At 45.5% G+C, this 26,236-nt stretch overlaps 1 protein-coding gene across 1 annotated transcript in view; it reads left to right on the top strand.

The window, feature by feature from the left end:
• Positions 1-26,236, top strand: part of LOC126419398 (calcium release-activated calcium channel protein 1-like) — a 134,307-nt gene that overhangs the window by 27,556 nt on the left and 80,515 nt on the right. Inside the window, exons 2-3 of the mRNA XM_050086586.1 lie at positions 4,201-4,357; positions 20,447-20,761. Of these exons, the coding sequence (XP_049942543.1) occupies positions 4,203-4,357; positions 20,447-20,761 (470 nt within the window). The 5' untranslated portion in view covers positions 4,201-4,202. The remainder of the gene's footprint in view (positions 1-4,200; positions 4,358-20,446; positions 20,762-26,236) is intronic.

The raw sequence follows: 26,236 nt of genomic DNA, 5'->3' as shown, positions 1-26,236 counted from the left end.
ATGAAAAAAGGATCAGATTCTTACAGCCCATTGAGAGAGTATAGTTTCGTACAGTTACGGTAAAAACATGGTAGAATTGGTTATTTGATATTAATTTCATACGTTTTTTCTATATAATGTGTGCATATTTCCGAAAAGTGCCATGTCAGATCTCCATAAGACTCCTACTAAAGAAGCTACCATCTGCCAAAGACATAACAAATCGACTGAAACTTCCTGGCAGATTAAAACTGTGTGCTGGACCGAGACTCGAACTCAGGACCTTTGCCTTTAGCGGGCAACTGCTCTTTGCACGCGAAAGGCAAAGGTCCTGAGTTCGAGTCTCGGTCCGGCACACAGTTTTAATCTGCCAGTGAACACTCATATCAGTGCACACTCCGCTGCAGAGTGAAAATCTCATTCTGGAAACAAATCGATTCTTCGTCGACAGAGTCGATACAATAGGAGCGAGTCCAACCTAGATGAACACTTTCCGAGTTTACTAACAGTGCGTTACAGGCGATGGTCAGTCAGCAACTATGGGTTAGTAAGAATATAATGTGGCTACCGGTAACAGTAGCTGTTTTCTCTCTTTTTTCCGAGTGTAACCTCAAGTCGTACATAGTAAAACTACCAACGTTCCGGTTGTTAATGCTGGCAGTCCTTGACCCTGCTGGAGGCTGCCTGCAGTAGCGACCGAAACATCGGAAGGTTCATCACATATGACGCGGTCACACATACGGAACTATTTTATTGAAATGGTCGCCAAACACGAAAGCCGACGCTCTTACAGCTAAAAAAAAGAAAACAGCTCTAAGCACTATAGGACTTAACATCTGAGCTCATCAGTCCCTTTCGTCCGGAGCTGAGCGAAAACTTCATCTTCAATGTGGCGAGTACATTCGGTACAGGTATACGAATTAAGTAGATAATTGTAAAACAGTGCCACAGTGTATAAGAATCATTACGTTCGAAAATGAATTTAAAGCGTCGTCTTGAGAATGGCAACTACACTCCGCATAGGTGCGTTCGCCCAGGGTGATCTGTCCAAGGGAGACTGAGCCCCCTTCAGTATCCCCTGCAGCCGGACCACCACAAGGTGCCTGAAAACCTCTGCAGGGTAAGGAGTCTACGTAAGTTCTATTGCGCAACTCACACGCATTCTACGGCTTGCTGCTGCAACTAACAATGAGGGCTGACGTAGCGCTCGTATTCGAAAATGACTTTAGTCAGTTTCAATATGCTTATTGTTTGATGTTTTCCTGTGTCTGGTTAATTTGTGCTGAACATAAACTGATACTTATTACTACACTACCCGTTACTTTTTGTGATGTTTAAAGATATTTTGTTGCATGTCTGGATAAACAGACATTTTTTGCCAGGGTACTTATGTATTTCATCTTGCACTTGCTTCCTCACACGCTCTCAGCTTCCCACTTCATAGCCTCTCTTTCTTCCACCTGCGTTCCCACACTCACTTTCTTTTCCACCTGCCGACTGCGGATCTCCATCCTCTACAAGCCTCCTACACCTCCCTCTCCTTCTCCTTCTGTCTGTTCATCTCTTCGTATTTAATTGTATTGCCATCTATCTGTATGTTTTATACTTCTTATACAGCATATTTTATTGTGTTTTTATGTATTTGTTTAAACATCTGTAAGAAGTATAAAATGATGTGCATTGCAATACGCTAAATAAATAAATAAATAGATTTCTTCGTAGCCCCCTCTCTCTATCCACCCCCCTTCCCTCTATCCATCTTTGCCTCTACACACTCTCTGTCCATCTCTTCCTACACCACCACCCCCTATCTCTCTCTCCCCCTACGCTAAATAAATAAATCTCTTCATAGCCCCCTCTCTCTATCCACCCCCTCCCTCTACCCGTCTTTGCCTCTACACACTCTCTGTCCATCTCTTCCTACACTCCCCCCCCCCCCCATCTCTCTTTCCCCTTCTTCTCCTCCTCCTCCTCCTCCTCCTCCTCCTCCTCCTCCTCATCTCTGCCTGTCTCCTTCTTCCCCTCTCTCTGTCCATCCCCTACTCCCCCTCTCTCTGTCCATCCCATCATGCCCTTCTTTCTCTGTCCACTGCCTACTCCACCACCTCCCTCTCTCTCTCCACCTCATCCTCCACCACTGTTCATCTCCTCTTCCCCTTTCTCCCTGTCTGTCAATCACCTCCTACCGCTCTCTTTGTACGAGGGCCGTTCAGAAAGTAACCTCCGGTTGATTTAAAAAAATACACCAAGTTAAATAAAAATATTTTAATATATACATCTTACAACTACATCTTTGCACTATTTTTCTACATAGTCTCCATAGCGATTGAGGCACTTATCATACCTCTTCACAAGCTTTGAAATTCCTTCTGCATAAAAATCACCCGCTTGTGCCTGGAGCCAGCCTGTGACCGCATCTTTGAGCTCTTCGTCGTCATCAAACCGCTGTGACCCGAGCCATTTCTTCAAATGCATGAAGAGGTGATAATCACCTGGCGCCAGGTCTGGGCTGTAAGGTGGATGGTTGATAACGTCCCACTTGAAGGACTCAAGAAGGGCCGTGTTGTTCTGCGAGCAGAGTGAGGACGGGTGTTATCGTGCAAAAAAACGATACCGGAAGTCAGCATACCACGGCGTTTGTTCTGTATAGCCCGTCGTAACTTTTTTATTGTTTCACAGTACACGTCTTGATTAATGGTCGTACCACGTTCCATGAATTCAACCAACAACACCCCTTTGGCATCCCAAAACACCGTTGCCATCAGTTTTCTGGCAGAAAAATCTTGCGAGGCTTTTCTTGGTTTGGTAGGCGAATTTGAATGTGGCCACATCTTTGATTGTTCTTTTGTCTCAGGGTTCACGTACTTAATCCAGGTTTCGTCACGGCACAAAGCTCACGATGAATAGCTGCTGCAGAATATCCTTTGGCTGTAAAAAACCTTATGACAGCACGCACTTCACATTTGGCGGGGTTTTCTATTGCAGCACACATTTCAAACTGCCACAAAAACTAAACTAGCGCAGGTACGACGTTCACTCGACCACGGCTTGATGCCGACTGACCTGTTGAGTGCGTGAACGCACAGATGGCGTCGCTACTCCCCCCACAACCCGCACTGTGACCAATCGGAGGTTACTTTCTGAACCGCCCTCGTATATTATCTCCTCCCCCTCATCCTATCCATTACCTCCTCCCCTCTCTGTCTCTGCCTTCCTCCCTGCTCTGTCCATCCCCTATCCCCTGCTTCCCCCCTCAACATATGTCTCCAACCATTCGCTCCTTCCCCCTCTCTCTGTACATCTCCTCTGCCATTTCCAACCATCCCCTCCTGCCAACCCTCTCTCTGCTCATACCTCTCTATCCATCTCCTCCTGTCCCCTCTCTGTGTTCACACCCTCTTCTATCCATCTCAACCATCACCCAGTTGTGCAGACGATGCTACTGCAACACAGCGTACCGAGCAGGGTAGCACAGTGGTTAGCACACTGGACTCGCATTCAGGAGAATGATACTTCAAACCCGCGTCCGGCCATCCTGATTTAGGCTTTCAGCGATTTCCCTAAACTGCTTGAGGTAAATGCCAGGACGGTTCTTTCTAAAGGGCACGTACCCTTTCCTTCTCCATCCTTCCCTAATCCCAGCTTGTGCTCCATCTCTAATGACTTCATTGTCCACGGGATGTTAAACACTAATCTCCCTCCTCATCCAACACAACATGCCTCTCGTGCAGGGCAGCCTAGATATCAGGGGCTGGAAAATCGTTCCTTGCCCCTGACTTGAGGCTGCCCTGGAAATCAGATCGATAAGGCAGGCCAGTTCTACAGTAGGGACTAAAAAACACTTTTTTGCACATGTCTCCGCACCAACAATACTGTAACTCGTGAAGTTTGCTGTTTGTGTGCCAAATTTGGTAGAAATAGGTACATGGGTTTGGGAAAATATCCGACATACACACATATGTACACATGTGATACAATCATTCAATGAAAAGTTACGACCTGCTTTAGTTTCTAGATAAAATTCTTGTATGTGTGCCAACAATGAAAAATAAATGTCTGGAGTTCTTACAGCCAAGTTAGGCCATTCAAACAGGAAACTGGTGTGAGATACACAGCTAAATCGTGTGTGGAGACGGGGCGTCGTTGTTTTCTGATTCTTTATTTTGAGCTTCCGTTTTGCCTTTGAAGTGGCCTAACTACTGCCACTGGCTGCTGTTCCAGAGATGCCCTCACCCCGAGAATCTCCGCCAGAGGAGGCGGCCACCCCCGCATGCAGTGACCGTGCAACGCCCCCGCCAGAGGCGGACGCCGACCCAGACGACGGGCGTCTCTTCAATGCCACCACCCGAAATGCCAGGGGCGCCGCTGACAACAACAGGTAAGTCTAGCTACTGGCCAGTAGAGAGGGAGAAATTCACATTATCCTTTTCATTTACGAAATCAGCTATAGCGGTCAATCAGATTCGTGTGAATTTTAAAATTTTTCTGGCGACGTTTCGGCATTGCAGCCGTTCGTTCTGCACCACACGTCACGAGCTCTCAACTAGGCACTTGCCAGCCATCTTCATGTGACTCATCAAAGGCTGAAGAAGACTTCCCCCTCCAGTAACTCATTAGCGCGCTGTGTGTATTCCGTGCATGGACTAAGACAGAGGGACCGCAGTACACAGGAAGCAGCGCCCTCGCTGACGGAAATGCAGAACACAACTGTCCTCATGGTTGCTGCTCGCCGTGGCCATCGGCTTACCCTGTCATTTGGAACAAATAGTGGAAATTATGGGATGACATGCATTATCCAAGTAGCACCTGGTATCACTGTTCATCAGATTTTCAAATGGTTCAAATGACTCTGAGCACTATGGGACTTAACTGCTGAGGTCATCAGTCGCCTAGAACTTAGAACTACTTAAAGCTAACTAACCTAAGGACATCACACACATCCATGCCCGAGGCAGGATTCGAACCTGCGACTGTAGCGGTCGCGCGGTCCTAGACTGAAGCGCCTAGAACCGCTCGGCCACACCGGCCGGCTCATTAGATTTTCTGCCATGTATATTTCCATCGGCTCTTCAATATTGAAGTCATAAAAAGATGTTTCTGTAGCCATAAATTAATGGAAACTAGAGGTTCTGCGTCACCTCAGGTCCATTCATAACAACATTCAAATCACTATGGAAATAGAAAAAGATGGCTGTCTGTCTTTTTTGTATGTTTCGATTAGGCAGAGTATTAAAAGACCTGATCAAAATCAAAAGCAAGTTTAAATCTAATCATGGCATCCTTAATTCAGATGACTTAGGGAAGAAGTTAAAGACATGCAAACCCCTAGTGCGCCGGCCAGAGTGGCCGAGCGGTTCTAGGCGCTACAGTCTGGAACCGCGCGACCGCTACGGTCGCAGGTTCGAATCCTGCCTCGGGCATGGATGTGTGTGATGTCCTTGGGTTATTAGGTTTAAGTAGTTCTAAGTTCTAGGGGACTGATGACCTCAGATGTTAAGTCCCATAGTGCTCAGAGCCATTTGAACCATGCTGCCTCCATAAATCCGAAAGTGCTGTCGCTGCAAGAATTTGCGCACGAACTGACCTCTCAATTATAAAAAATGGTTCAAATGGCTCTGAGCACTATGCGACTTAACTTCTGAGGTCATCAGTCGCCTAGAACTTAGAACTAATTAAACCTAACTAACCTGAGGACATCGCACACATCCATGCCCGAGGCAGGATTCGAACCTGCGACCGTAGCGGTCACGCGGTTCCAGACTGAAGCGCCTTTAACCGCACGGCCACACCGGCCGGCTCCTCTCAATTATATCCCATACATACTCGGTGGTATTCTTTCAGGCGATGCGGGTGTCCAAATCATTCGCTGGAATTGCCCAAAATATTCTTCAAATTAATCATGAACAACTGTGGCCTGGTGCATTGACATTCATAAAAATTCCATCGTTGTTTGGGAACAAGAAGGCCACCATGAATGGCTCCAAATGGTCACCAAGTAGCCGAACATAAGCATTTGCAGTCAACAAGTTCAGTTGGTCGAGAGAACCTAGTCCATTCCATGCAAACACAGCCCACACAGATATGTAGCCACCACCAGTTTGCACATTGCCTTGTTGGCAACTTGGCTTCTTGAGATGTGCGCAATACTCGGACTCTACAATCGGCTCTTATGAACTGAAATCGGTAGTCGCCTAACCAGGCTACGGTTTTCCAGTCCGTCTGGGTCCAATCGGTGGGATCACCAGCATAGGCGAGGCGCTCCAGACAACGTCGTGCTGTTAGCAAAGGCACTCGCGTCTGTCTTCTACTGCCACAGCACATTAACACCAAATTTCGCCACGCTGTCCCAGCGGATACGTTCGTTGTAAGCTCCACATTGATTTCTGCTTCATTTCACGCAGTGCTGCTTGTCTGTTAGCACTGACAACTCTATGAAAAGGCGCTCCTCTCGGTCGTTAAGTAGAAGCCCTGACTGGAGGTAATGTAGTGCCTGCAATTTGGTTTACTCTGCTCTGACAATGCCAACTAGCTCTGCAGATGACGAAGAAATTGAAGAAATGTATGATGAAATAAAAGAAATTATTCAGATTGTGAAGGGAGATGAAAATTTAATAGTCATGGGTGACTGGAATTCGAGTGTAGGAAATGGGAGAGAAGGAAACATAGTAGGTGAATATGGATTGGGGGACAGAAATGAAAGAGGAAGCCGCCTGGTCGAATTTTGCACAGAGCACAACATAATCATAACTAACACTTGGTTTAAGAATCATGAAAGAAGGTTGTATACATGGAAGAACCCTGGAGATACTAAAAGGTATCAGATAGATTATATAATGGTAAGACAGAGATTTAGGAACCAGGTTTTAAATTGTAAGACATTTCCAGGGGCAGATGTGGACTCTGACCACAATCTATTGCTTATGACCTGTAGATTAAAACTGAAGAAACTGCAAAAAGGTGGGAATTTAAGGAGATGGGACCTGGATAAACTAAAAGAACCAGAGGTTGTACAGAGATTCAGGGAGAGCATAAGGGAGCAATTGACAGGAATGGGGGAAATAAATACAGTAGAAGAAGAATGGGTAGCTTTGAGGGATGAAGTAGTGAAGGCAGCAGAGGATCAAGTAGGTAAAAAGACGAGGGCTAGTAGAAATCCTTGGGTAACAGAAGAAATATTGAATTTAATTGATGAAAGGAGAAAATATAAAAATGCAGTAAGTGAAACAGGCAAAAAGGAATACAAACGTCTCAAAAATGAGATCGACAGGAAGTGCAAAATGGCTAAGCAGGGATGGGTAGAGGACAAATGTAAGGATGTAGAGGCCTATCTCACTAGGGGTAAGATAGATACCGCCTACAGGAAAATTAAAGAGACCTTTGGAGATAAGAGAACGACTTGTATGAATATCAAGAGCTCAGATGGAAACCCAGTTCTAAGCAAAGAAGGGAAAGCAGAAAGGTGGAAGGAGTATATAGAGGGTCTATACAAGGGCGATGTACTTGAGGACAATATTATGGAAATGGAAGAGGATGTAGATGAAGATGAAATGGGAGATATGATACTGCGTGAAGAGTTTGACAGAGCACTGAAAGACCTGAGTCGAAACAAGGCCCCCGGAGTAGACAACATTCCATTAGAACTACTGACAGCCTTGGGAGAGCCAGTCCTGACAAAACTCTACCATCTGGTGAGCAAGATGTATGAAACAGGCGAAATACCCTCAGACTTCAAGAAGAATATAATAATTCCAATCCCAAAGAAAGCAGGTGTTGACAGATGTGAAAATTACCGAACTATCAGCTTAATAAGTCACAGCTGCAAAATACTAGCACGAATTCTTTATAGACGAATGGAAAAACTAGTAGAAGCCAACCTCGGGGAAGATCAGTTTGGATTCGGTAGAAACACTGGAACACGTGAGGCAATACTGACCTTACGACTTATCTTAGAAGAAAGATTAAGGAAAGGCAAACCTACGTTTCTAGCGTTTGTAGACTTAGAGAAAGCTTTTGACAATGTTGACTGGAATACTCTCTTTCAAATTCTAAAGGTGGCAGGGGTAAAATACAGGGAGCGAAAGGCTATTTACAATTTGTACAGAAACCAGATGGCAGTTATAAGAGTCGAGGGACATGAAAGGGAAGCAGTGGTTGGGAAGGGAGTAAGACAGGGTTGTAGCCTCTCCCCGATGTTGTTCAATCTGTATATTGAGCAAGCAGTAAAGGAAACAAAAGAAAAATTCGGAGTAGGTATTAAAATTCATGGAGAAGAAATAAAAACTTTGAGGTTCGCCGATGACATTGTAATTCTGTCAGAGACAGCAAAGGACTTGGAAGAGCAGTTGAACGGAATGGACAGTGTCTTGAAAGGAGGATATAAGATGAACATCAACAAAAACAAAACAAGGATAATGGAATGTAGTCTAATTAAGTCGGGTGATGCTGAGGGAATTAGATTAGGAAATGAGGCACTTAAAGTAGTAAAGGAGTTTTGCTATTTGGGGAGCAAAATAACTGATGATGGTCGAAGTAGAGAGGATATAAAATGTAGACTGGCAATGGCAAGGAAAGCGTTTCTGAAGAAGAGAAATTTGTTAACATCCAGTATTGATTTAAGTGTCAGGAAGTCATTTCTGAAAGTATTCGTATGGAGTGTAGCCATTATGGAAGTGAAACATGGACGATAAATAGTTTGGACAAGAAGAGAATAGAAGCTTTCGAAATGTGGTGCTACAGAAGAATGCTGATGATTAGATGGGTAGATCTCATAACTAATGAGGAAGTATTGAATAGAATTGGGGAGAAGAGAAGTTTGTGGCACAACTTGACCAGAACAAGGGATCGGTTGGTAGGACATGTTCTGAGGCATCAAGGGATCACCAATTTAGTATTGGAGGGCAGCGTGGAGGGTAAAAATCGTAGAGGGAGACCAAGAGATGAATACACTAAGCAGATTCAGAAGGATGTAGGTTGCAGTAGGTACTGGGAGATGAAAAAGCTTGCACAGGATAGAGTAGCATGGAGAGCTGCATCAAACCAGTCTCAGGACTGAAGACCACAACAACAACAACTGCTCTGACACTGTGGATCTGAGTACTGAATTACCTAGCGTTTTCGAAAATGGAATGTCCCACTACCATTCAGCGTCCAAAGTGTTACATCCCGTCGTGCGGCCATAATCGTGTCGGAAACCTTTCCACATAAATCATCTGAGTGTAAATGACAGATCCGGCCAATGCGCCGCCCTTTTATACCTTGTGTACACGATACTACCAGCGTCTGTATATTTTGATATCGCTAACCCATGACTTTTGTCACCTCAGTGTACACTGCCGGACAACAGATGTGAAGCAATCAGAAGAGGAGATGCATACGAAATGAAACTTCAAGAGTTGACAGGATAATTTATGTTATTTCAGTGAATACAAAATCGAGTCAAATTTACAAAGAACTTATCAGTAGGAGCTCTCTTAGCAGTATGACGTTGCAACCCGTCTTGTATCGATCTTTGTACGGATTGGATTGGGAATTGTCTCACAAAGTCGCTGTACCCTTTCCAGAGGCACGCTGGCCCACACCTCTTGTACTTATTCCTTCATGTCCTGAATACTGGCAGTGGGACAGAGCTGACGTCCGAGGTCGCCCCACACGTTATGTCGTGGGCAGATCTTGGGATCTTGCTGGCTACTGGATTACCTCAGTGTCAAGCAGAAAGCTCAAAAGCACGTGTCTCATGCGTGGACGAGCGTTTCCCTGTTGAGACATGGCATCACGATAGTGTGGCATGCCATGTAACTTGTGAGGATGCAGGATCTCCATATACGTGCTGCCGTACCTTCCAAGTTCCCTCGATCACTTCCACTCGTGACCCGAAGTCATATCCAATGGCTCCCCACACAATGGCGCCGAGAGTAACACCGTTGTGCCACTCTAAAGCATACGAAGAATGAATGGCAGCCGTAGTCCCAGTCGATGGTCATCCGGGTAGGACAGAACCATGATTCATCACCGAACACAATACGACGCCACACATCAGCAGTCCATGCTCCCGAGCCAGGGCACCACCCCAAACACAGCCGTACGTGTTGTGGTGTTACCATCAGCCTAAGCATGGGTCGGTAATACTGTAATCCGCTGCCACTAGTGTCCAAACTAGTGCTGTGGGATGTCGCAGGGAGTCCGCAACTTGGTCTCAGAGGGTAGGCACAGATGTGAATGGGTCACCAGGAGTTTGGTGCACAACACGGCGATCCCCCTTGCAGTCGACCAGCACGGCGAGTATGCCTGCCCTCACACGCCATGCAGTCCAACATTGGGCCACTGTCACATCCGAATGCCACACCAATCTGGATATTGCACGATTTGATCAGCTGTTCAAAAGCAGCCTACAATAAAGCGCCCTCCAAACTGTGTTAGGTGATAATAATGCTGCCTCACATGAGTGCGAGGCATATCCATGTGATCACTGAACATCTAACGCTGCACGCTCTTGTATACCATACCAGGTCTAATGCACTGGGGCGGCTGTTCTATCTGTCACAAAGAATTGCAACTCTAATCATTTACATGTGTACGTGTACAATGTTACATTGGCGTCCGACCATGAATCCTGGGTGATTCACTTTATTTCGAGGCAGTGTAAAACGGCCCAGAAAATCTCTGCACTTTAAGGTAGGCAACCCAACTTACCTCATCCATCTCGGCTGCAGGTGATGTAGGCTCGGTTGCGTGTTTTAAGGTGCATGACATATTTTCAGGCCAGTTCCCTGTTGCTCACACTGTATTTGACGAGGCATGTTTTCTGTCACAACTGTCAGATGCCTGCATTGTCACACAGAGATTTGCGACATTTCACACCAAGCCACCAGTGGCACAACTGAGGCGACGAGCGCCCGGAACAGACATCGTTTTTATGCCTGATCCTGTCATCAGTCAGTTTCATATCGCTAATTAGCTTGTTTCTTCTTCTATTTTATTCTTTTTTTTTTCTTTATTGAATTTAAATTCCCCATCCGGGGCGGGCTGGCGGCAGTCTCTTTTATTGAGACCACACATTTTTAAAACGCAATTAAACATTGCAACATTTGAGTAACTTCTATTTGTACGATAAAATTCAACACATGGAACAACAACCAGTTCAACAGCGTCGCATTGCTTGGAACAGTAACTGGATGTCACCTCCATTGCTCATTGCCAGTTAATGCAAAGCCGTTAGAAATGAAACAACTAATATAAAACATATCTTTTACACTTTCGCCTCCTTAGTGCACCTGGCATAACGACAGTGGCTCCATCTAGTAGCCGATAACTAGAAATAAGCACTGGAACTGTTGCTCATCGTAGTCTAAACTGAATCAAAAATATTCAAATGTGTGTGAAATCTTATGGGACTTAACTGCTAAGGTCATTAGTTCCTAGTTGCACACTACTTAACCTAAATTATCCTAAGGACAGACACACACACACCCATGCCCGAGGGAAGACTCTAACCTCCGCCGGGACCAGCCGCACAGTTCATGACTGTAGCACCTGAGACCGCTCGGCTAATCCCGCGCGGCTAAACTGAATCGGCTTATGATTTCTTTTGATACACCACCGCCTCTATTTCATTTTAGTGCCGTCTAATACTTTCTTCTTCTTCCTCTTCTTGCTACCTCTCCCTCCCTCTTGCCCTTTTCTTCTGCCCTTCTTCACTTTTATCGCGTGGCACTGTAAGACGACCCCGCGCTATTGGCGGCATTGCTAACTCTACATCCTGTCACGGCGCAAGGCACTGTCGCGTATTCGTTTTGCGGCCAACTAAAGAAATATTGCTGTCCACAGTTCTCCTTTCCAATCATTTCGGTATCCTCAATATTTCGACAATCGTCTTCGATCCATTTCGCAGAAACTACGTATCTACAGAGAAGCAATTTTGCGTGTTCGCTCTTGTCGTCTTGGCGATATTTAAAGCAGGTCTGGGCATCGTAACTACGAAGTGCACAGTGTTGGTGGAAACTATTACAGGAGGAAGAGGGGCTAGGGGAAGCAAAGCGGCCCCGCCGTCCTCGAACTTTATCGGCGGGAACAAGATTTATTGGGAGGTGCGGGACCGCCTCTCTGAAAAGCTCATAGATAATAAGACGTTGCGTTAACTTAACACAAGCAGTAAGTTTTGTTATGTTAAGCTTTCAGATACCGTTACTTTACTGTAGCTGTACAGAATGGATCAAATTAAAAACTTCCTCTGTATTTTTGAACATCATCCCCATTCATCAGCTGAGTACCTAACTCATTCAGCTATTACTGCGAAAAAGGTGTTCAAACACAAATATCTTCCAAAACAAGGAAAGCGAGTGATGTGGCGCGATAGTAAGAAGAAAGAAGAAATAAAGAAACTGCACTCGCATCTGGGAGGACGGCGGTTCTAACAGCCTTCCGGTCATCCAGATCTGGGTTTTCCGTGGTTTCTTTTATTGGCTTAAGGTAACCGGCGGGGTAATGCCTTCGGAGAGAACGTGGCTGGCCTCTTTAGAAAACGTGACTGACCTCTTTCTCGTGCTTCCCCGCTGAGACCTTGTGGTGGATCTCTAACAGCCTCCACGTCGAACTGAGTCACACCCTAATAGTCTTGTTATTGACTCTTGAAGTTTTCCCGGCGTATCGAATATTCCACAAGATTTCGGGATTGCAGCCGGATCTCATCGACTTCTTTCCACGATATTTCGGCTGACACTGTCAAACACTCGCCTTTTGATGGCTGTAAGGTTGTCAGCCGAAATATCGTGGAAAGAAGTCGATGAGATCCGGCTGCAATCCCGACATCTTGTGGAATAGTCTTGTTATTCTTATTTTTAACCAGTGGAACAATCCGGCCTGGTGCAGATCGTCGTACTGAAGCAGTACTCGCAATTAGTCGCGCAAGTGATGTGTATGCGGTCTCCTTTACAGATGACCTGCACTTTCCTAGAATTCTCTCAGTAAACCGAAGTGGGCGGTTCAGCTACCCCACAAAGCGTGTCCGTTTGCAACGTCATGCCTATACATTTAAACGACGTGGCTGTGTCAAGCAGTACACCACTAATAATACAGTAATCGAACAATACAGCATTGTTTTTCCTACTTATCTGCATTCTTACGTTGTTTCACTCTTAGATCGAGCTGCCACTCATCACAGCAAATGGAAATTCTAGTCAAATCTTCCTATACCCCTACAATCACTCAGCGATAACACTTATGTCTTGATTGAAATATAAGTAACTGGTGTAGTGTTCATTATTTAAATCATGAATGACACAGTTGCAGACTTTCCCAAAACATCTAATACGATGCACGAAATTAACACTAAAGTCTGTTGACATTAAAAACCTGCAATGTGTTAAAATACGCTTTAAAAGTGACAGAACAGCGCAATCTCTAGTCAAAATCGGTTACAAATGATTTAGTATGTGTAATGATGTCAGAAGTTCATTGACAGGATTTAGCCGTTCAGTTATCATATCCGAACATTTCGTAAACAGAAAACAACACCTGGGAACAGGCACGTGGTACTATCAGTTGCTTAATGGACGACACTTGTACAGAGACAAAAGAGAAACGTTATCCGGGTAGCCAGAGATTAGGGACCATAAATCCACAGACTTATTCCATCAGATAAACTCACTTCTCAGAAGTGTTTTCATTGAGCGACTTTTTTTTACGTCTGCGAACAGTAAAGCGTTCCCACGTACTCTGCATTCAGCTGCAGCCTTATCGGGGAAGATTTTTTGGCTAAAACGTTCAGTTTCGACACTTTAATCTCTTCGAATACAAGCCATTGGTCTGAAGTCCAACAATTACCCCCGCGCAACTCACTGCAATGTTGTCTACAATACATTTTTCTGTGGTTAGGTTAGCATTCTTCACAAAGAAACTGTTAGAATTTCTGGAGAGAGACTCAAGGAGTGTAACAGCACGTTATTCCTAGCAACGGCCCACACAGCCAAGTAGTGAACTCGGAAACATGAGGCAAAATTAAACTCTAGTTACGTTACACACATGGCGTGAACGTGCCTCGTTTAAAGTTAAGATTATCCTTAAAACTAGTAAATTAAGGAACGAGTCAAGTGATAAGAACAGTCTTAAAGTATCATCAAAGATCCTGTTACAAATCCTAATGAATCTGTAAACACACGTACAGGCTTCATAGCTTAAAAAGCTTAGAGTAAATCGGAGTTCTCCATGTAGTGTTTTATCCCTTTGTTGTTCACATTTTACACACGCCAGTCAAAATGCAGGATACCATTTCCAACAGTACAGTAATACAATTCGGAGAGGGTGTTAACGTCACTAGATGTTTTGAAGGTCATCTGGTACGCTATTAATCTGTCAACGGAGTAAGCTTCCTTTCGCTTTGCGGCTGACGTCATCACTACGTAACGATTACCATTCTTTTTTAGTCGTATATATATATATATCAGCCTTGTGAGTGCGTGACGAATATTACAGTAGGTGCGAGTTATTTGTACGTTTTTCGCAATCTGGTTAGCCCGTTCGCTGCCACTTACGCCGATGTGGCTCGATATCCAAGGATAACAGATCGATTTCTGGATATCTTTCGAAAGCAAAATTTATTTAATGACAAGTTTCGAATGTCAAGCATCCATTTTCAGGATTCAGTTAACGGTCTATTTACTCTGAGGGAGATGCTATATATGTAAAGGGCCAAGGGAAAAAAAACCCTGCGATAGTCTGGTCGGGTAGTAAAAGCAGTAGCGCTTTTGTTGCCATCTGCGACAGATCATGCAGGGGTAGAGTGGTTGCTAGTTTTGGGTATTGTGCAGTGCTCGGTACCGTTGTCATTACTTAGGTCGTCATAAAGAGCTTCAGTCCTTTCGAGGAGGGGTGCTGCTGGGCTGGATACCTGTCTAGCCTCCTGACCCAGCTGCAGCGTCTGTACCTGTAACAAGCCAAGACTGTCATATAAGTGCTCGACTGGTCATAAATCGATCACTGTTTAAGGGTTTTGGTTGGGTTTGTTTGCGTTTAGTATTCAATACGGCTTCCCTGCATTGCCGGTACCGACCGAGATGACGCAGTTGTTAGCACACTGGACCCTCATTCGGGAGGACGACGGTTCAATCCCGCGTCCGGCCATCCTGGTGTAGGTTTTCCGTGATTTCCCTAAATCGCTTCAGGCAAATGCCGGGATGGTTCCTTTGAAAGGGCACGGCTGACTTCCTTCCCTAATCCGATGAAACCGATGATCTCGCTGTTTGGTCTCCTCCCCCAAACAACCCGACCCAACCCATTGCCGGTAGATCGGCTAGTTTACACCTGGCAGTGCCAGTTAATTTTGCTGTGCTGCAGAGGTTCATCAGTATTTGTTATGTTTGTGTGTTGCTGTTATCGATAGGAGGTTAACTGTCCCTAAGTAGTAGTATTTTAGGGCGGTTGTCTAGTGCCCTAGCCGGGTTTATATCTCGTACGTAACAGCAGGGATTGCAAAATGACACAGTATTCAAAATAATTTACAGTATAAACCTGCATCTAAAATTTTAGTGCCGTGCTGATAACAAAAAAAAATCATCTTTTCTTGTGCCTTTGTCCCGTGTCGGCATGGGTTTAAAAGTTTTTGCACCTTTAATTTAAGGGGTTGCCGGATGCCCCAACCATGCCACCCCGGTTTGCGTATCGTGCAAGTGAGGCAGAACTTGGCTACCAGCCCGGTACTCACTTGCTAGGGCGTGGTAAACCGCCTAACAGCCGCATTCGGGCTGGCCGGCACCCCGACATACGTCGTTAATCAGCTGGCGGATTCGACGCGGCGCAAGAGAACCTCCACGTCTCAGAAGCGGCGCATTAGCATGCACGGCCATCCGGGTGGGTGTACTCATAACAAAAAAAAGGTAATGACGGATGTAAATCGCTGGTAAGACAGTATAAACAGTTATGTCGATCGTCCATTCAGAAATTAAATACTAGCTCCTTCTTCTTGTGATGGCTCTGGTACGTAAAGAGGTCATTACTGTGGACTTGATTGGTAGGAAGGACACAGCACGTCGTCTTTGGCGCAGAGTCGAGAGATGTGGAAGAACTTCGGGCGTGCCCCGGGGGAGTATTCTGGGGTTCTCGTTACGGCACATTAAAGACCTGAGATGCAAGATTAGCAATAACCTCACACTTTTGTAAATGATGCAGTGACCCATGATGGAGTACGATCAGAGAAAATATGCAAAAACATTCAGTCGTTCCTTGATAAGATTTCAGTCTGGTACAAAGATTGGCAAGTTATCGTAATTAAGACATGTTACTTTCTGAACCTCAGAACACTAAATATCGTAACATCCTGAGACTACAATAACAATGAGTCACAGCTGGAATTGGCCGACTCATAAAGGAAGCTGGGATAATTTGTATGGGTATGAAATGGAATAATCACATATCCTCAAGCCGGCCGCTGTGGCCGAGCGGTTCTAAGCGCATCAGTCTGGAACCGCGCGACCGCTAAGGTCTCAGGTTCGAATCCTGCGTCGGGCACGGATGTGTGTGATGTCCTTAGGTTAGTTAGGTTTAAGTAGTTCTAAGTTCTAGGGGACTGATGACCTCAGATGTTAAGTCCCATAGTGCTCAGAGCCTTTTGAACCATTTGAACATATCCTCAGTCGTAGATAAATCAGGTGGCAGACTTCGTATAAGTGGGTAGAATACTTGGAAAATGTTCAGTCTACATAGGATGTTGATTACAAAACTCTCGTGGGACCCGTCACAGAACATAGCTCAACAGTCTGCGACGTGTGCCAAATATTACTAATGGGGGGGGGGGGGGGGTAGAGAACGTACGCAAATGACAGCATGGATGGGGATAGGTTCTTTTTACTTGTAGAGAAGCATCACGGAGACGCTAGATAGCCTGCAACAGCAATCTGTCCCATGAAAGCCTCCTTACCAAGTCACAAGAACCTCTGCTAAGTGAGGAATCTAGAAATATACCAGGGGAAGTCAAATGAAAACGAGACATGGGAAAAAATAACTACAAAAGTAATAACTTCAAAAGTAATCGCCATAATTGCTAATGCATTTATCCCACCGTCACACTAGACAGTCAGTGCCTTACTGGGAAATATGTGCACTTGCCTGTGGAACAATGAGGGCAGGCATTATCCTGCTAAAGAATCTGCCGTCCGTCAACGTTCCTGGGGGACCGGACTCGACATGGACGCTGTGTAAAAACTGAAGGGCGCCATCAACTTCAAACGCCCAGGAATGTTGACGGACAGAATCTCATTCAGTTGCAGGAAAATGCCCGCCGGCATGCTACGCTGCAAAAGTTTCGCTGGAAAGCGCTTCCACCTCCTCCATACAGTCCCGATCTCTCCACATTTACATATTTTTGGAACCTTGAAGAAAAACGTTCATGACCGTCGATTTGCTTCGGACGAAGAAGTGCACGCGTAGATGCAGCCATGGTTCCGCAGATAACCGCAGACATTTTGCCATGAATGCACTGACCGCCTTGTCTCACAGTCGGGTAAATGCTTTAACAATTACTGTGTTTTCTTTTGATATAGAGAACAGTGTACTCCATTTTATCCCATCTGTCTCGTTTTCATTTGATTGCCCCTTATATTACAATCCCCCACGTGCCGTTCGCATAGCGAGTATGATTGTCCGGTTAAGATTACGGTTTATTGCTTTTGGAGCAATTTTAATACCACACTTTTATGTCACGACTACCATGCTTTTAGATGCAGATTTATACTGCAAATTCTTTTAAATAATGTTCACTTGCAAAGCATTTTTCAAGTAAGAGATGTACTGGGAGAGGATCCGGGACTGGCCATTGTTTATGGCACCGTAAGACTAAGCGGCGACAACTGTAATTTGAAAATGGGTGCTAGGATTCCGAACTGGACCTTAGGTAAATTTTACTGTGCAAGTGAGCCTCTGTGCTGGAAACTACAGGTTGACTACAGTCAAACTTTCGCTACTTGAGCCAGTACAGACGGAAAACTGTTTACCGTATGGTTACCTGGTTTTATAGGAAAATGTATAGACTGTACGCTACATGATTTGAGCTGCTAGTAGTGTTAGTGTCATGATTTGCCGTTAGGCGCCTGCATTGGTACGGCAACGTAGGGTTGAAACACAAGGATCAGAGTCAGTAGATGTCATGTACATGCACAGAAAAATGAAAGAACGCAGTATCAGGAAAACTGGAGGAGTTACTTAAGAGAACGAGCTTCCAAACTGAGCAAGTCAGTAATGCGTTGGTCCACCTGTGATCCTTATGCAAGCACTTATTCGGCTTGGCATTGACAGAGTGGTTGGATGTCTTTCTGAGGGATATCGTACCAAATTCTGTCCAACTACCGAATTAGATCGTCAAGGTCCCGAGCTGGTTGGACGGCCCTCCCCATAATGCTCCAAACATTCTCAGTTGGGGAGAAATCCGGCGGCCTAGCTGACCAAGGCAGGGTCTGGCAAGCACGGAGACAGGCAGTAGAAATCTCGCCGCGTGTGGGTGGACATTATCTTGCTGAAATGTAAACCCACGACGTCTTGTCATGAAGGGCTACAAAACAGGACGTAGACTATCGTCAGCGTAGTGCTGTGCTGTGGTGTGCCGTGGATGGCTACCAAAGCGGACCTTCTATGAAAAGAAATGGCGCCCCACCATCACTCCAGGATGATGGGCCGTGTGGCAGGCGACATTCAGAGTTGTATCCCACCGCTGTCCGGGGCGTTTCGAGACACAGCTTAGTTTATCACTGGGGCTCAGTTCGAAGCGGAACTCATCTCTAAAGACACTCTTACTTCAGTTGTGTCTGGCGCCGCTGCAATGGGCTACCTGGAGTACAGAGGAGGGCGATAAATGGTCGTTGTGGTCACTGTAGCACCAGTGGTACGACGGATCGAAGATAATGATGAACCGGGGGTGACTGAATGTCTGACAAATTCAGTGGAGACAGACGAATGTAGAATGGCACTGAAGCATCGACCCAGTGTTTTGGTCCCTTGAACCCCACGATCCACCCACCCATCCATCCAGGAGCGGCTGCAGTGAGTGAGACTACACTACAGGCCATTAAAATTGCGACACCACGAAGATGACGTGCTACAGACGCGAAATTTAATCGACAGCAAGAAGATGCTGTGATATGCAAATCATTAGCTTTTCAGAGCATTCACACGAGGTTGGCACCGGTGGCGACACCTACAACGTGCTGACATGAGGAAAATTTCCAACCGATTTCTCACACACAAACAGCAGTTGACCGGCGTTGCCTGGTGAAACGTTGTTGTGATGCGTCGTGTAAGAAGGAGAAATGCGCACCATCACGTTTCCGAGTTTGATAAAGCTCGGATGTAGCCTATCGCGATTGCGATCTATCGTATCGCGAATTGCTGCTCGCATTGGTTGAGATCCAATGACTGTTAGCAGAATATGGAATCGGTGCGTTCAGGAGGGTAATGCGGAACGCCGTGCTGGATCCCAACGGCCTCGTATCACTAGCAGTCGAGACGACAGGCATCTTATCCGCATGGCTGTAACGGATCGTGCAGCCACGTCTCGATCCCTGAGTCAACAGATGGGGACGTTTGCAAGACAACAACCATCTGCACGAACTGTTCGACTACGTTTGCAGCAGCATGGACTACAGCTCGGAGACCATGACTGCGGTTACCCTTGACGCTGCATCACAGACAGGAGCGCCTGCGATTGTGTACTCAACGACGAACCTGGGTGCACGAATGGCAAAACGTCATTTTTTCGGATGAATCCCGGTTCTGATTACAGCATCATGATGGTCGCATCCGTGTTTGGAGACATCGTGGTGAACGCACCTTGGAAGCGTGTATTCGTCATCGCCATACTGGCTGCCGTATCACCCGGCGTGATGGTATGGGGTGCCATTGGTTACACGTCTCGGTCACCTCCTGCTCGCACTGCTGGCACTTTGAACAGCGGACGTTACATTTCAGATGTGTTACGACCCGTGGCTCTACCCTTCATTCGATCCCTGCGAAACCCTACATTTCAGCAGGATAATGCACGACCGCATGTTGCAGGTCCCGTACGGGCCTCTCCGGATACAGAAAATGTGCGACTGCTGCCCTGGCCAGCACATTCTGCAGATCTCTCACCAATTGAGAACGTCTGGTCAATGGTGGCCGAGCAACTGGCTCGTCACAATACGCCAGTCACTACTCTTGATGAACTGTGGTATCGTGTTGAAGCTGTATAGGCAGCTGTACCTGTACACGCCATCCAAGCTCTGTTTGACTCAATGCCCAGGCGTATCAAGGCCGTTATTACGGCCACAGGTGGTTGTTCTGGATACTGATTTCTCAGGCTCTATGCACCCAAACTGCGTGCACATGTCAGTTCTAGTATAATATATTTGTGCAATGAATACCCGTTTATCATCTGCATTTCTTCTTGGTGTAGAAATTTGAATGTCCGGTAGTGTATAAACGTGTGTTTGTTGCGTCGGTGTGCCCACAGCCGGCAGGGCGGGCGCGGCCAGCAGCAGAGTTCTAGCAGCTGCTCGCCGTGCTCGACGCCCAGCCAGCGGCAGGGGGCGCTGCGCAGCGCGCGCTCCACGCCGGGGGACCTGGGGTGCGCGGCGTGCGGCGCCTGCGGGGCGCGCCTCCACCCGCAACTGCAGCCGCCCCCGCTGCGCAGCGCGCGCTCATCCCCCGCCGACGTCAGCGGCGGCCGCCCCCAGCAGCAGCAGCAGCCGCCGACGCGCAGGCCACACGCCAGCCGGCCCGCCTCCTGCCCCGAACACACCAGCGCCGCACCGCCGCCGGCCTCCAGGTATCTGTCTACATTACTGAACAATCAAACAATGGAAAATCCAGGATGGAATGCAACAATACGAGAGAAGGAAAGCTGCTACTCACCATATAGCGGAGATGCTGAGACGCGATGTTGTTGTTGTGGTCTTCAGTCCTGAGACTGGTTTGATGCAGCTCTCCATGCTACTCTGTCCTGTGCAAGCTTCTTCATCTCCCAGTACCTACTGCAGCCTATATCCTTCTGAATCTGCTTAGTGTATTCATCTCTTGGTCTCCCTCTACGATTTTTACCCTCCACGCTGCCTTCCAATACTCAACTAGTGATCCCTTGATGCCTTAGATCATGTCCTACCAACCGATCCCTTCTTCTAGTCAAGTTGTGCCACAAATTTCTCTTCTCCCTAATTCTATTCAATACCTCCTCATTAGTTATGTGGTCTACCCATCTAATCTTCAGCATTCTTCTGTAGCACCACATTTCGAAAGCTTCTATTCTCTTCTTGTCTAAACTGTTTATCGCCCAGAAACGCTTTCCTTGCCATTGCCAGTCTACATTTTATATCCTCTCTACTTCAACCATCATCAGTTATTTTGCTCCCCAAATAGCAAAATTCCGTTACTACTTTAAGTGTCTCATTTCCTAATCTAATTCCCGCAACATCACCCGACTTAATTCGACTACGTTCCATTATCCTCGTTTTGCTTTTGTTGATGTTCATCTTATACCCTCCTGCCGCGATAGGCACAATAAAAAGTTCACACAATCATAACTTTCTGCCATTAAGGGCTTTGTCAGCAGTAGACACACACACACACACACACACACACACACACACACAGGCCAAGGCAACATGAGGACATTCTGTAGATAATTTTGGTTACAACAGCGAGCGTTATCCTGTTGGACGCAAACCCTGGAATGCTGACCATGAATGGCAGCACAACAGGTCAAATCAAGAGACTGGCGTACAAATTTGCAGTCAGGGTGCATGGGATAACCGCGAGAGTGCTCCTGCTGTCGTACGAAATCGTACCCCAAGTGTGTAACTCCAGGTGTAGGTCCAATCTGTCTAGCACACAGACAAGTTGGTTGCAGGCGATCAACTGGCCTCCTTCTAACCCACACACGGCCATCACTGACACCGAAACAGAACAAGCTCTCATCAAAAAACACAACAGACCCCACTCTGCTCTCCAATGAGCTCTCGGTTGACAGTACGGCGGTGGTTTGGGGTCACTTGAATGCACGCTACAGGGCGTCTGGCTCAGAGCTGTCCTTGAAATAAACATCAGATAACCAGGGGCATTGTACCGGTTGCAATCTGCCTATTAACAACCTTCAGAGGCAACAACGTTCTTCACTACTTCAAGTAACAACATGTAATGTACGTTCTATTCCATCTTTTGCTACTGTAATAAAAGTTTTATTTAGACTATACGAGTTTCGCTTTATTTCAAAGCATCTTCAGTAGTTACTGTAACAGTTTGGGTTTTCGTAGTAAACTATTTGTCGTGATCACAAACAGTTTTTATGTCTTACACTACCATTATTAAACACTGTTAAATTAAGAATCAACTCGCAAATTGCGATTATCGTTTGGCGTCAGCTGAGGAATATTTCAGAACAAATGAAAATATGCACCAGCACAGGACTCGAACTCAGATTTCTCTTTTGTCATGAACTGTGGCCTTAACAACTTCGGCTATCCGACCATGCTTCCAGGAGCGGCCTAAATTTTCATTTGTCGCAGTATCTATTCTCCCTTATGATCACAAGCCAGGCGACGAGAGAACCTGGAAGCATGGTCCAATAGCCGAAGTGGCTAAGGTAACCGCTGCGACAAGCGAGAAATCTGGTTTCGAGTCCCAGTCCAGCACAAATTTTCATTTGTTCTGAAATATTCTACAGATGCTGCAGAACCATAATCTCAGCTTGGGTGTTCACTCTTAACTTGAATGCAGTTATTGATTGTCATCGCAGTGTCATAGACAATGCACTCCAGTATTAAATTACAATGATTACTCACTTTTTTTTTATTCTGATTCAATCCTAATGTTCTCTGACACATGGGAACTCGAATTTTAGAACATCGCACTTCTGTAGTTTGTTTTGATGTTGCGATATGTTATCGTGTATTTGGTTATCTGCTTCTGTGGAAGCATGTGCTATTCCCCTGTGTGTGTCTGTGTGTGTGTGTGTGTGTGTGTGTGTGTGTGTGGTGTTTGTTTGTTTATATTCTTCAGCTAGTGTGTGCATTATTGTTTCGTTAAAGCCATTTTACTATGATACTGTGGTGAGTGATCCTGACTGGGTGTTGATACTGCTCTTGTGGTGGTCAGAAGGATTGGTATTCATCTTAGAGAGATCATCTGCCGTTTTATTCACGCGCACGTTAATGCTTCACTCCAACATGATAGCACCACAGGAAGGTGGAAAAAGCGAAAGTATCCTTCGATGCCTCAATTCAAGTTCACATTTCGTCGAAGGGTTTTGAACGGTCCCTAGTGGTTCCATCTTGACACGAGACAAAAAATTTCAGCGGGGCTGCTCTCCAAAGGAATACAATCACGTTCAGCGGGCATGTAGCCTCATAATGTCCTTAGAGAAGGCTGACAAGTCCGAAAGTGACAGCAGAGTCAAACGTTGCCAAGAACATCTACCTGTTGCTGATCGCACTGCGAACTATCGCTTTCGACCGCGAAATATGTGGGGAATCAACGCCACCAGGAAAGGGATGGTTTCACTGGCGCCCTTTATGCTTCCTCCAGAGGCCCTTTCGTGCCAATTCTGAGCACCGGTGTGTCTGTAATGGTTTCTTCGGCCACTCACAAGAAAACCGCCTGATATCAACGCCGGGTGTCGCGGTTCTGACTTCCATCGCGGAGAGGTCAAAAGAAGGACTGAAATGTGGGATACGGGGTGGGGGGCTGTGACGACCTTCTCATCGCGTGACACATTCACGGTGGCGCTGGGCAGAACTGTGGTGAAATTTGATGCCAATGTGACACCATTACCCCACCTGACTGTTCACATGGATTTCCGAGTTGTGACCTTTTCTTCGCATCTACCGTCACCTTGCTGATTGAAGGTCGCCGAGCTCAAGGGTAGCGTCGCAGGCCGTCACGGTTTTGGACAATTACAGAGCAAGCTTGTAGACACATTTGGGCCAGATTTCTGACTTATGTGTCGCAGTGGAATGCACTTACGGGGTCTTGAAAAAGTGACCCTTTAATTCTGCTGCTCAGTGTGCAATACGTTCTCTTACTTGAAATGGTTGTAGTTGCTTTAACGTTTACAACATGCTTTTCCTTTCTTTAATGGTGCATACTCTGTCTTAATACGAAAACTCATACTACCCATTGTCGCCTTCAAAAGTTTATGTTTATTAGTACGTAATTTTTTTTATGATGCATACTCTGTCATTTTATGGTTTGCATTACTTAACATACAATTTTATAATGCTCATATGTCTTCCACTTGGCAATTCTGATAATGATATGCAGAACTGTAACTGCTCATATGTTCAGAAGTCACACGTAAAGGATACCTGCATGTAGATCTCTGCGTGCGAGGGGAAACGATTTGCAGATTATATCTCTAGATGCTTACTCCTGGCCTCTTAATTAGTATAGCAACGCATCTTATATGCATTACATGAATAATATGCAGATCCAGGGGTATCGATGATATTTTATTTATTTTTATAGAATGTTTTGTCAAGTTAGTGACGCAACTACAACCAAAATTAAAAAGAGTTCAAATTGGTTCAAATGGCTCTGAGCACTATGGGACTTAACTTCTGAGGTCATCAGTCCCCTAGAACTTAGAACTACTTAAACCTAACTAACCTAAGAACATCATACGCATCCATGCCCGAGGCAGGATTCGAACCTGCGACCGTAGCGATCGCACGGTTCCAGACTGTATCGGCTAGAACCGCTCGGCCACCCCGGCCGGCTTAAAAAGAGTATTTACCGTAAAAATAGCCATATAAATTCAGTCCGAAGACAAGATATGCACTTCAACCAGTGCAGGAAGTGTAAATCGTCTTTAACACCACTCTGAATCAACATATTCTCAAGGTTCATCGATCCTAGTTATGACAGTAAGCACGAAGGTTGGATTGTCCCCCTTGCAATAGAAATAAGCGCAAGTTTTTGAGTTTTTATCTCGACCATTCCTAAGTACGAGGACGAACACGGGTATCGGTCGTCCGCCCTGACCTACTTGAGCACGTTAATGGTAATAATTCTTGAAGAAAGAAGACTAGTGCAATCAGACCTGTCGAGTGGTTGGGTTTCTGATATGCCTTTATCTTATTAAACTCCCGCGCCCTTCACGAATTCCTACTTTGTGGTATTGCAACCAACGCAAGAAGAGTTACAGAACATTATATTCCAATGCATCTGTTACTCGTCTCTTATCCAAAGTACTAATCTAAGAGGATGATGTATCACCTCATGTGTTATCTACTTTCTCGCTTATGCACGTTCTATTAGTCCAGTTTCGACAACCAGTAAGTGTTTGTCTCATTTGTGATGCCTCGAGCCTCCTTGTTGCATAGCGTACCTATGTGTGTCTAGGATACCAGATGCTCAATTGTTAGATATCCCATAGTCAAAACACAGAAATGTAGTCATATTCTCTTTTAATCTTCCCCCGCCACGCGACAACTCCAGAGGTAAGAGTGCCAGACCAATAAGGATTGCGAATTCATCTGAAAAGGAACATCTGCCAAATCCGATAAAGGTGTAAACTAAAAATGTATAACGTGACCAAGACACTTACGAGATAACTGTGCTATAAAACATTAAAATACATACTAATCAGTACAGATGATGACTAAATAATCTGAGATAAGACTTAATACTAAATTTGGTAGCGCGACATGCGCTTTCATCACCTAACGACAGAATACGACAGCATAGTAATAATCAGCGGAAATCTAGTCATGTAGGCTCAGAAAGTTACTAGATATCACCATTTCACTCACACTAACACGATGCACTCATGAAACTTTTGTACGATTATGGATTCTAGTCAAACTGAACTGTACGGAAAATTAAATAACAAATATTACAGGTCTATTAACGATTTTGCCTGCAGAAATTTTTCCAAGACAAGTCAAGATTCTAAAAGCTGCTATTGTTTTTGCATAAGTGTCCGTGAGTAAGAGACTGTATCTTGCGTTGAGAAATTAAATTGTCAGGAAGTACACAAAAGTTATTATATATGGAACGATTGATAGGTATCCGCGAACAGTTTTCAAAGTAGATCACTTGGCCATCTACGCACATTTCGTTAGTATACAGAAGATAAATCTATATATAGTTACGAAATGGATTCGCAAATTACAAATACATTTTGACGTCAGCTGTACATTTTATTAGGACGCATGAAAACTTGTGATGGACCGGGACACGAACGTAGATTTCCCGTTTATCATGAGCGCCGTCTTAACACTTCTTCTATCCGTGCAAGTCTCCCACACGG

The sequence above is a fragment of the Schistocerca serialis genome, chromosome 9 (genome assembly GCF_023864345.2).
Source record: "Schistocerca serialis cubense isolate TAMUIC-IGC-003099 chromosome 9, iqSchSeri2.2, whole genome shotgun sequence".
NCBI classification, from domain to species: Eukaryota; Metazoa; Arthropoda; class Insecta; order Orthoptera; family Acrididae; genus Schistocerca; species Schistocerca serialis.
This window is presented reverse-complemented; position numbering and strand designations above follow the sequence as displayed.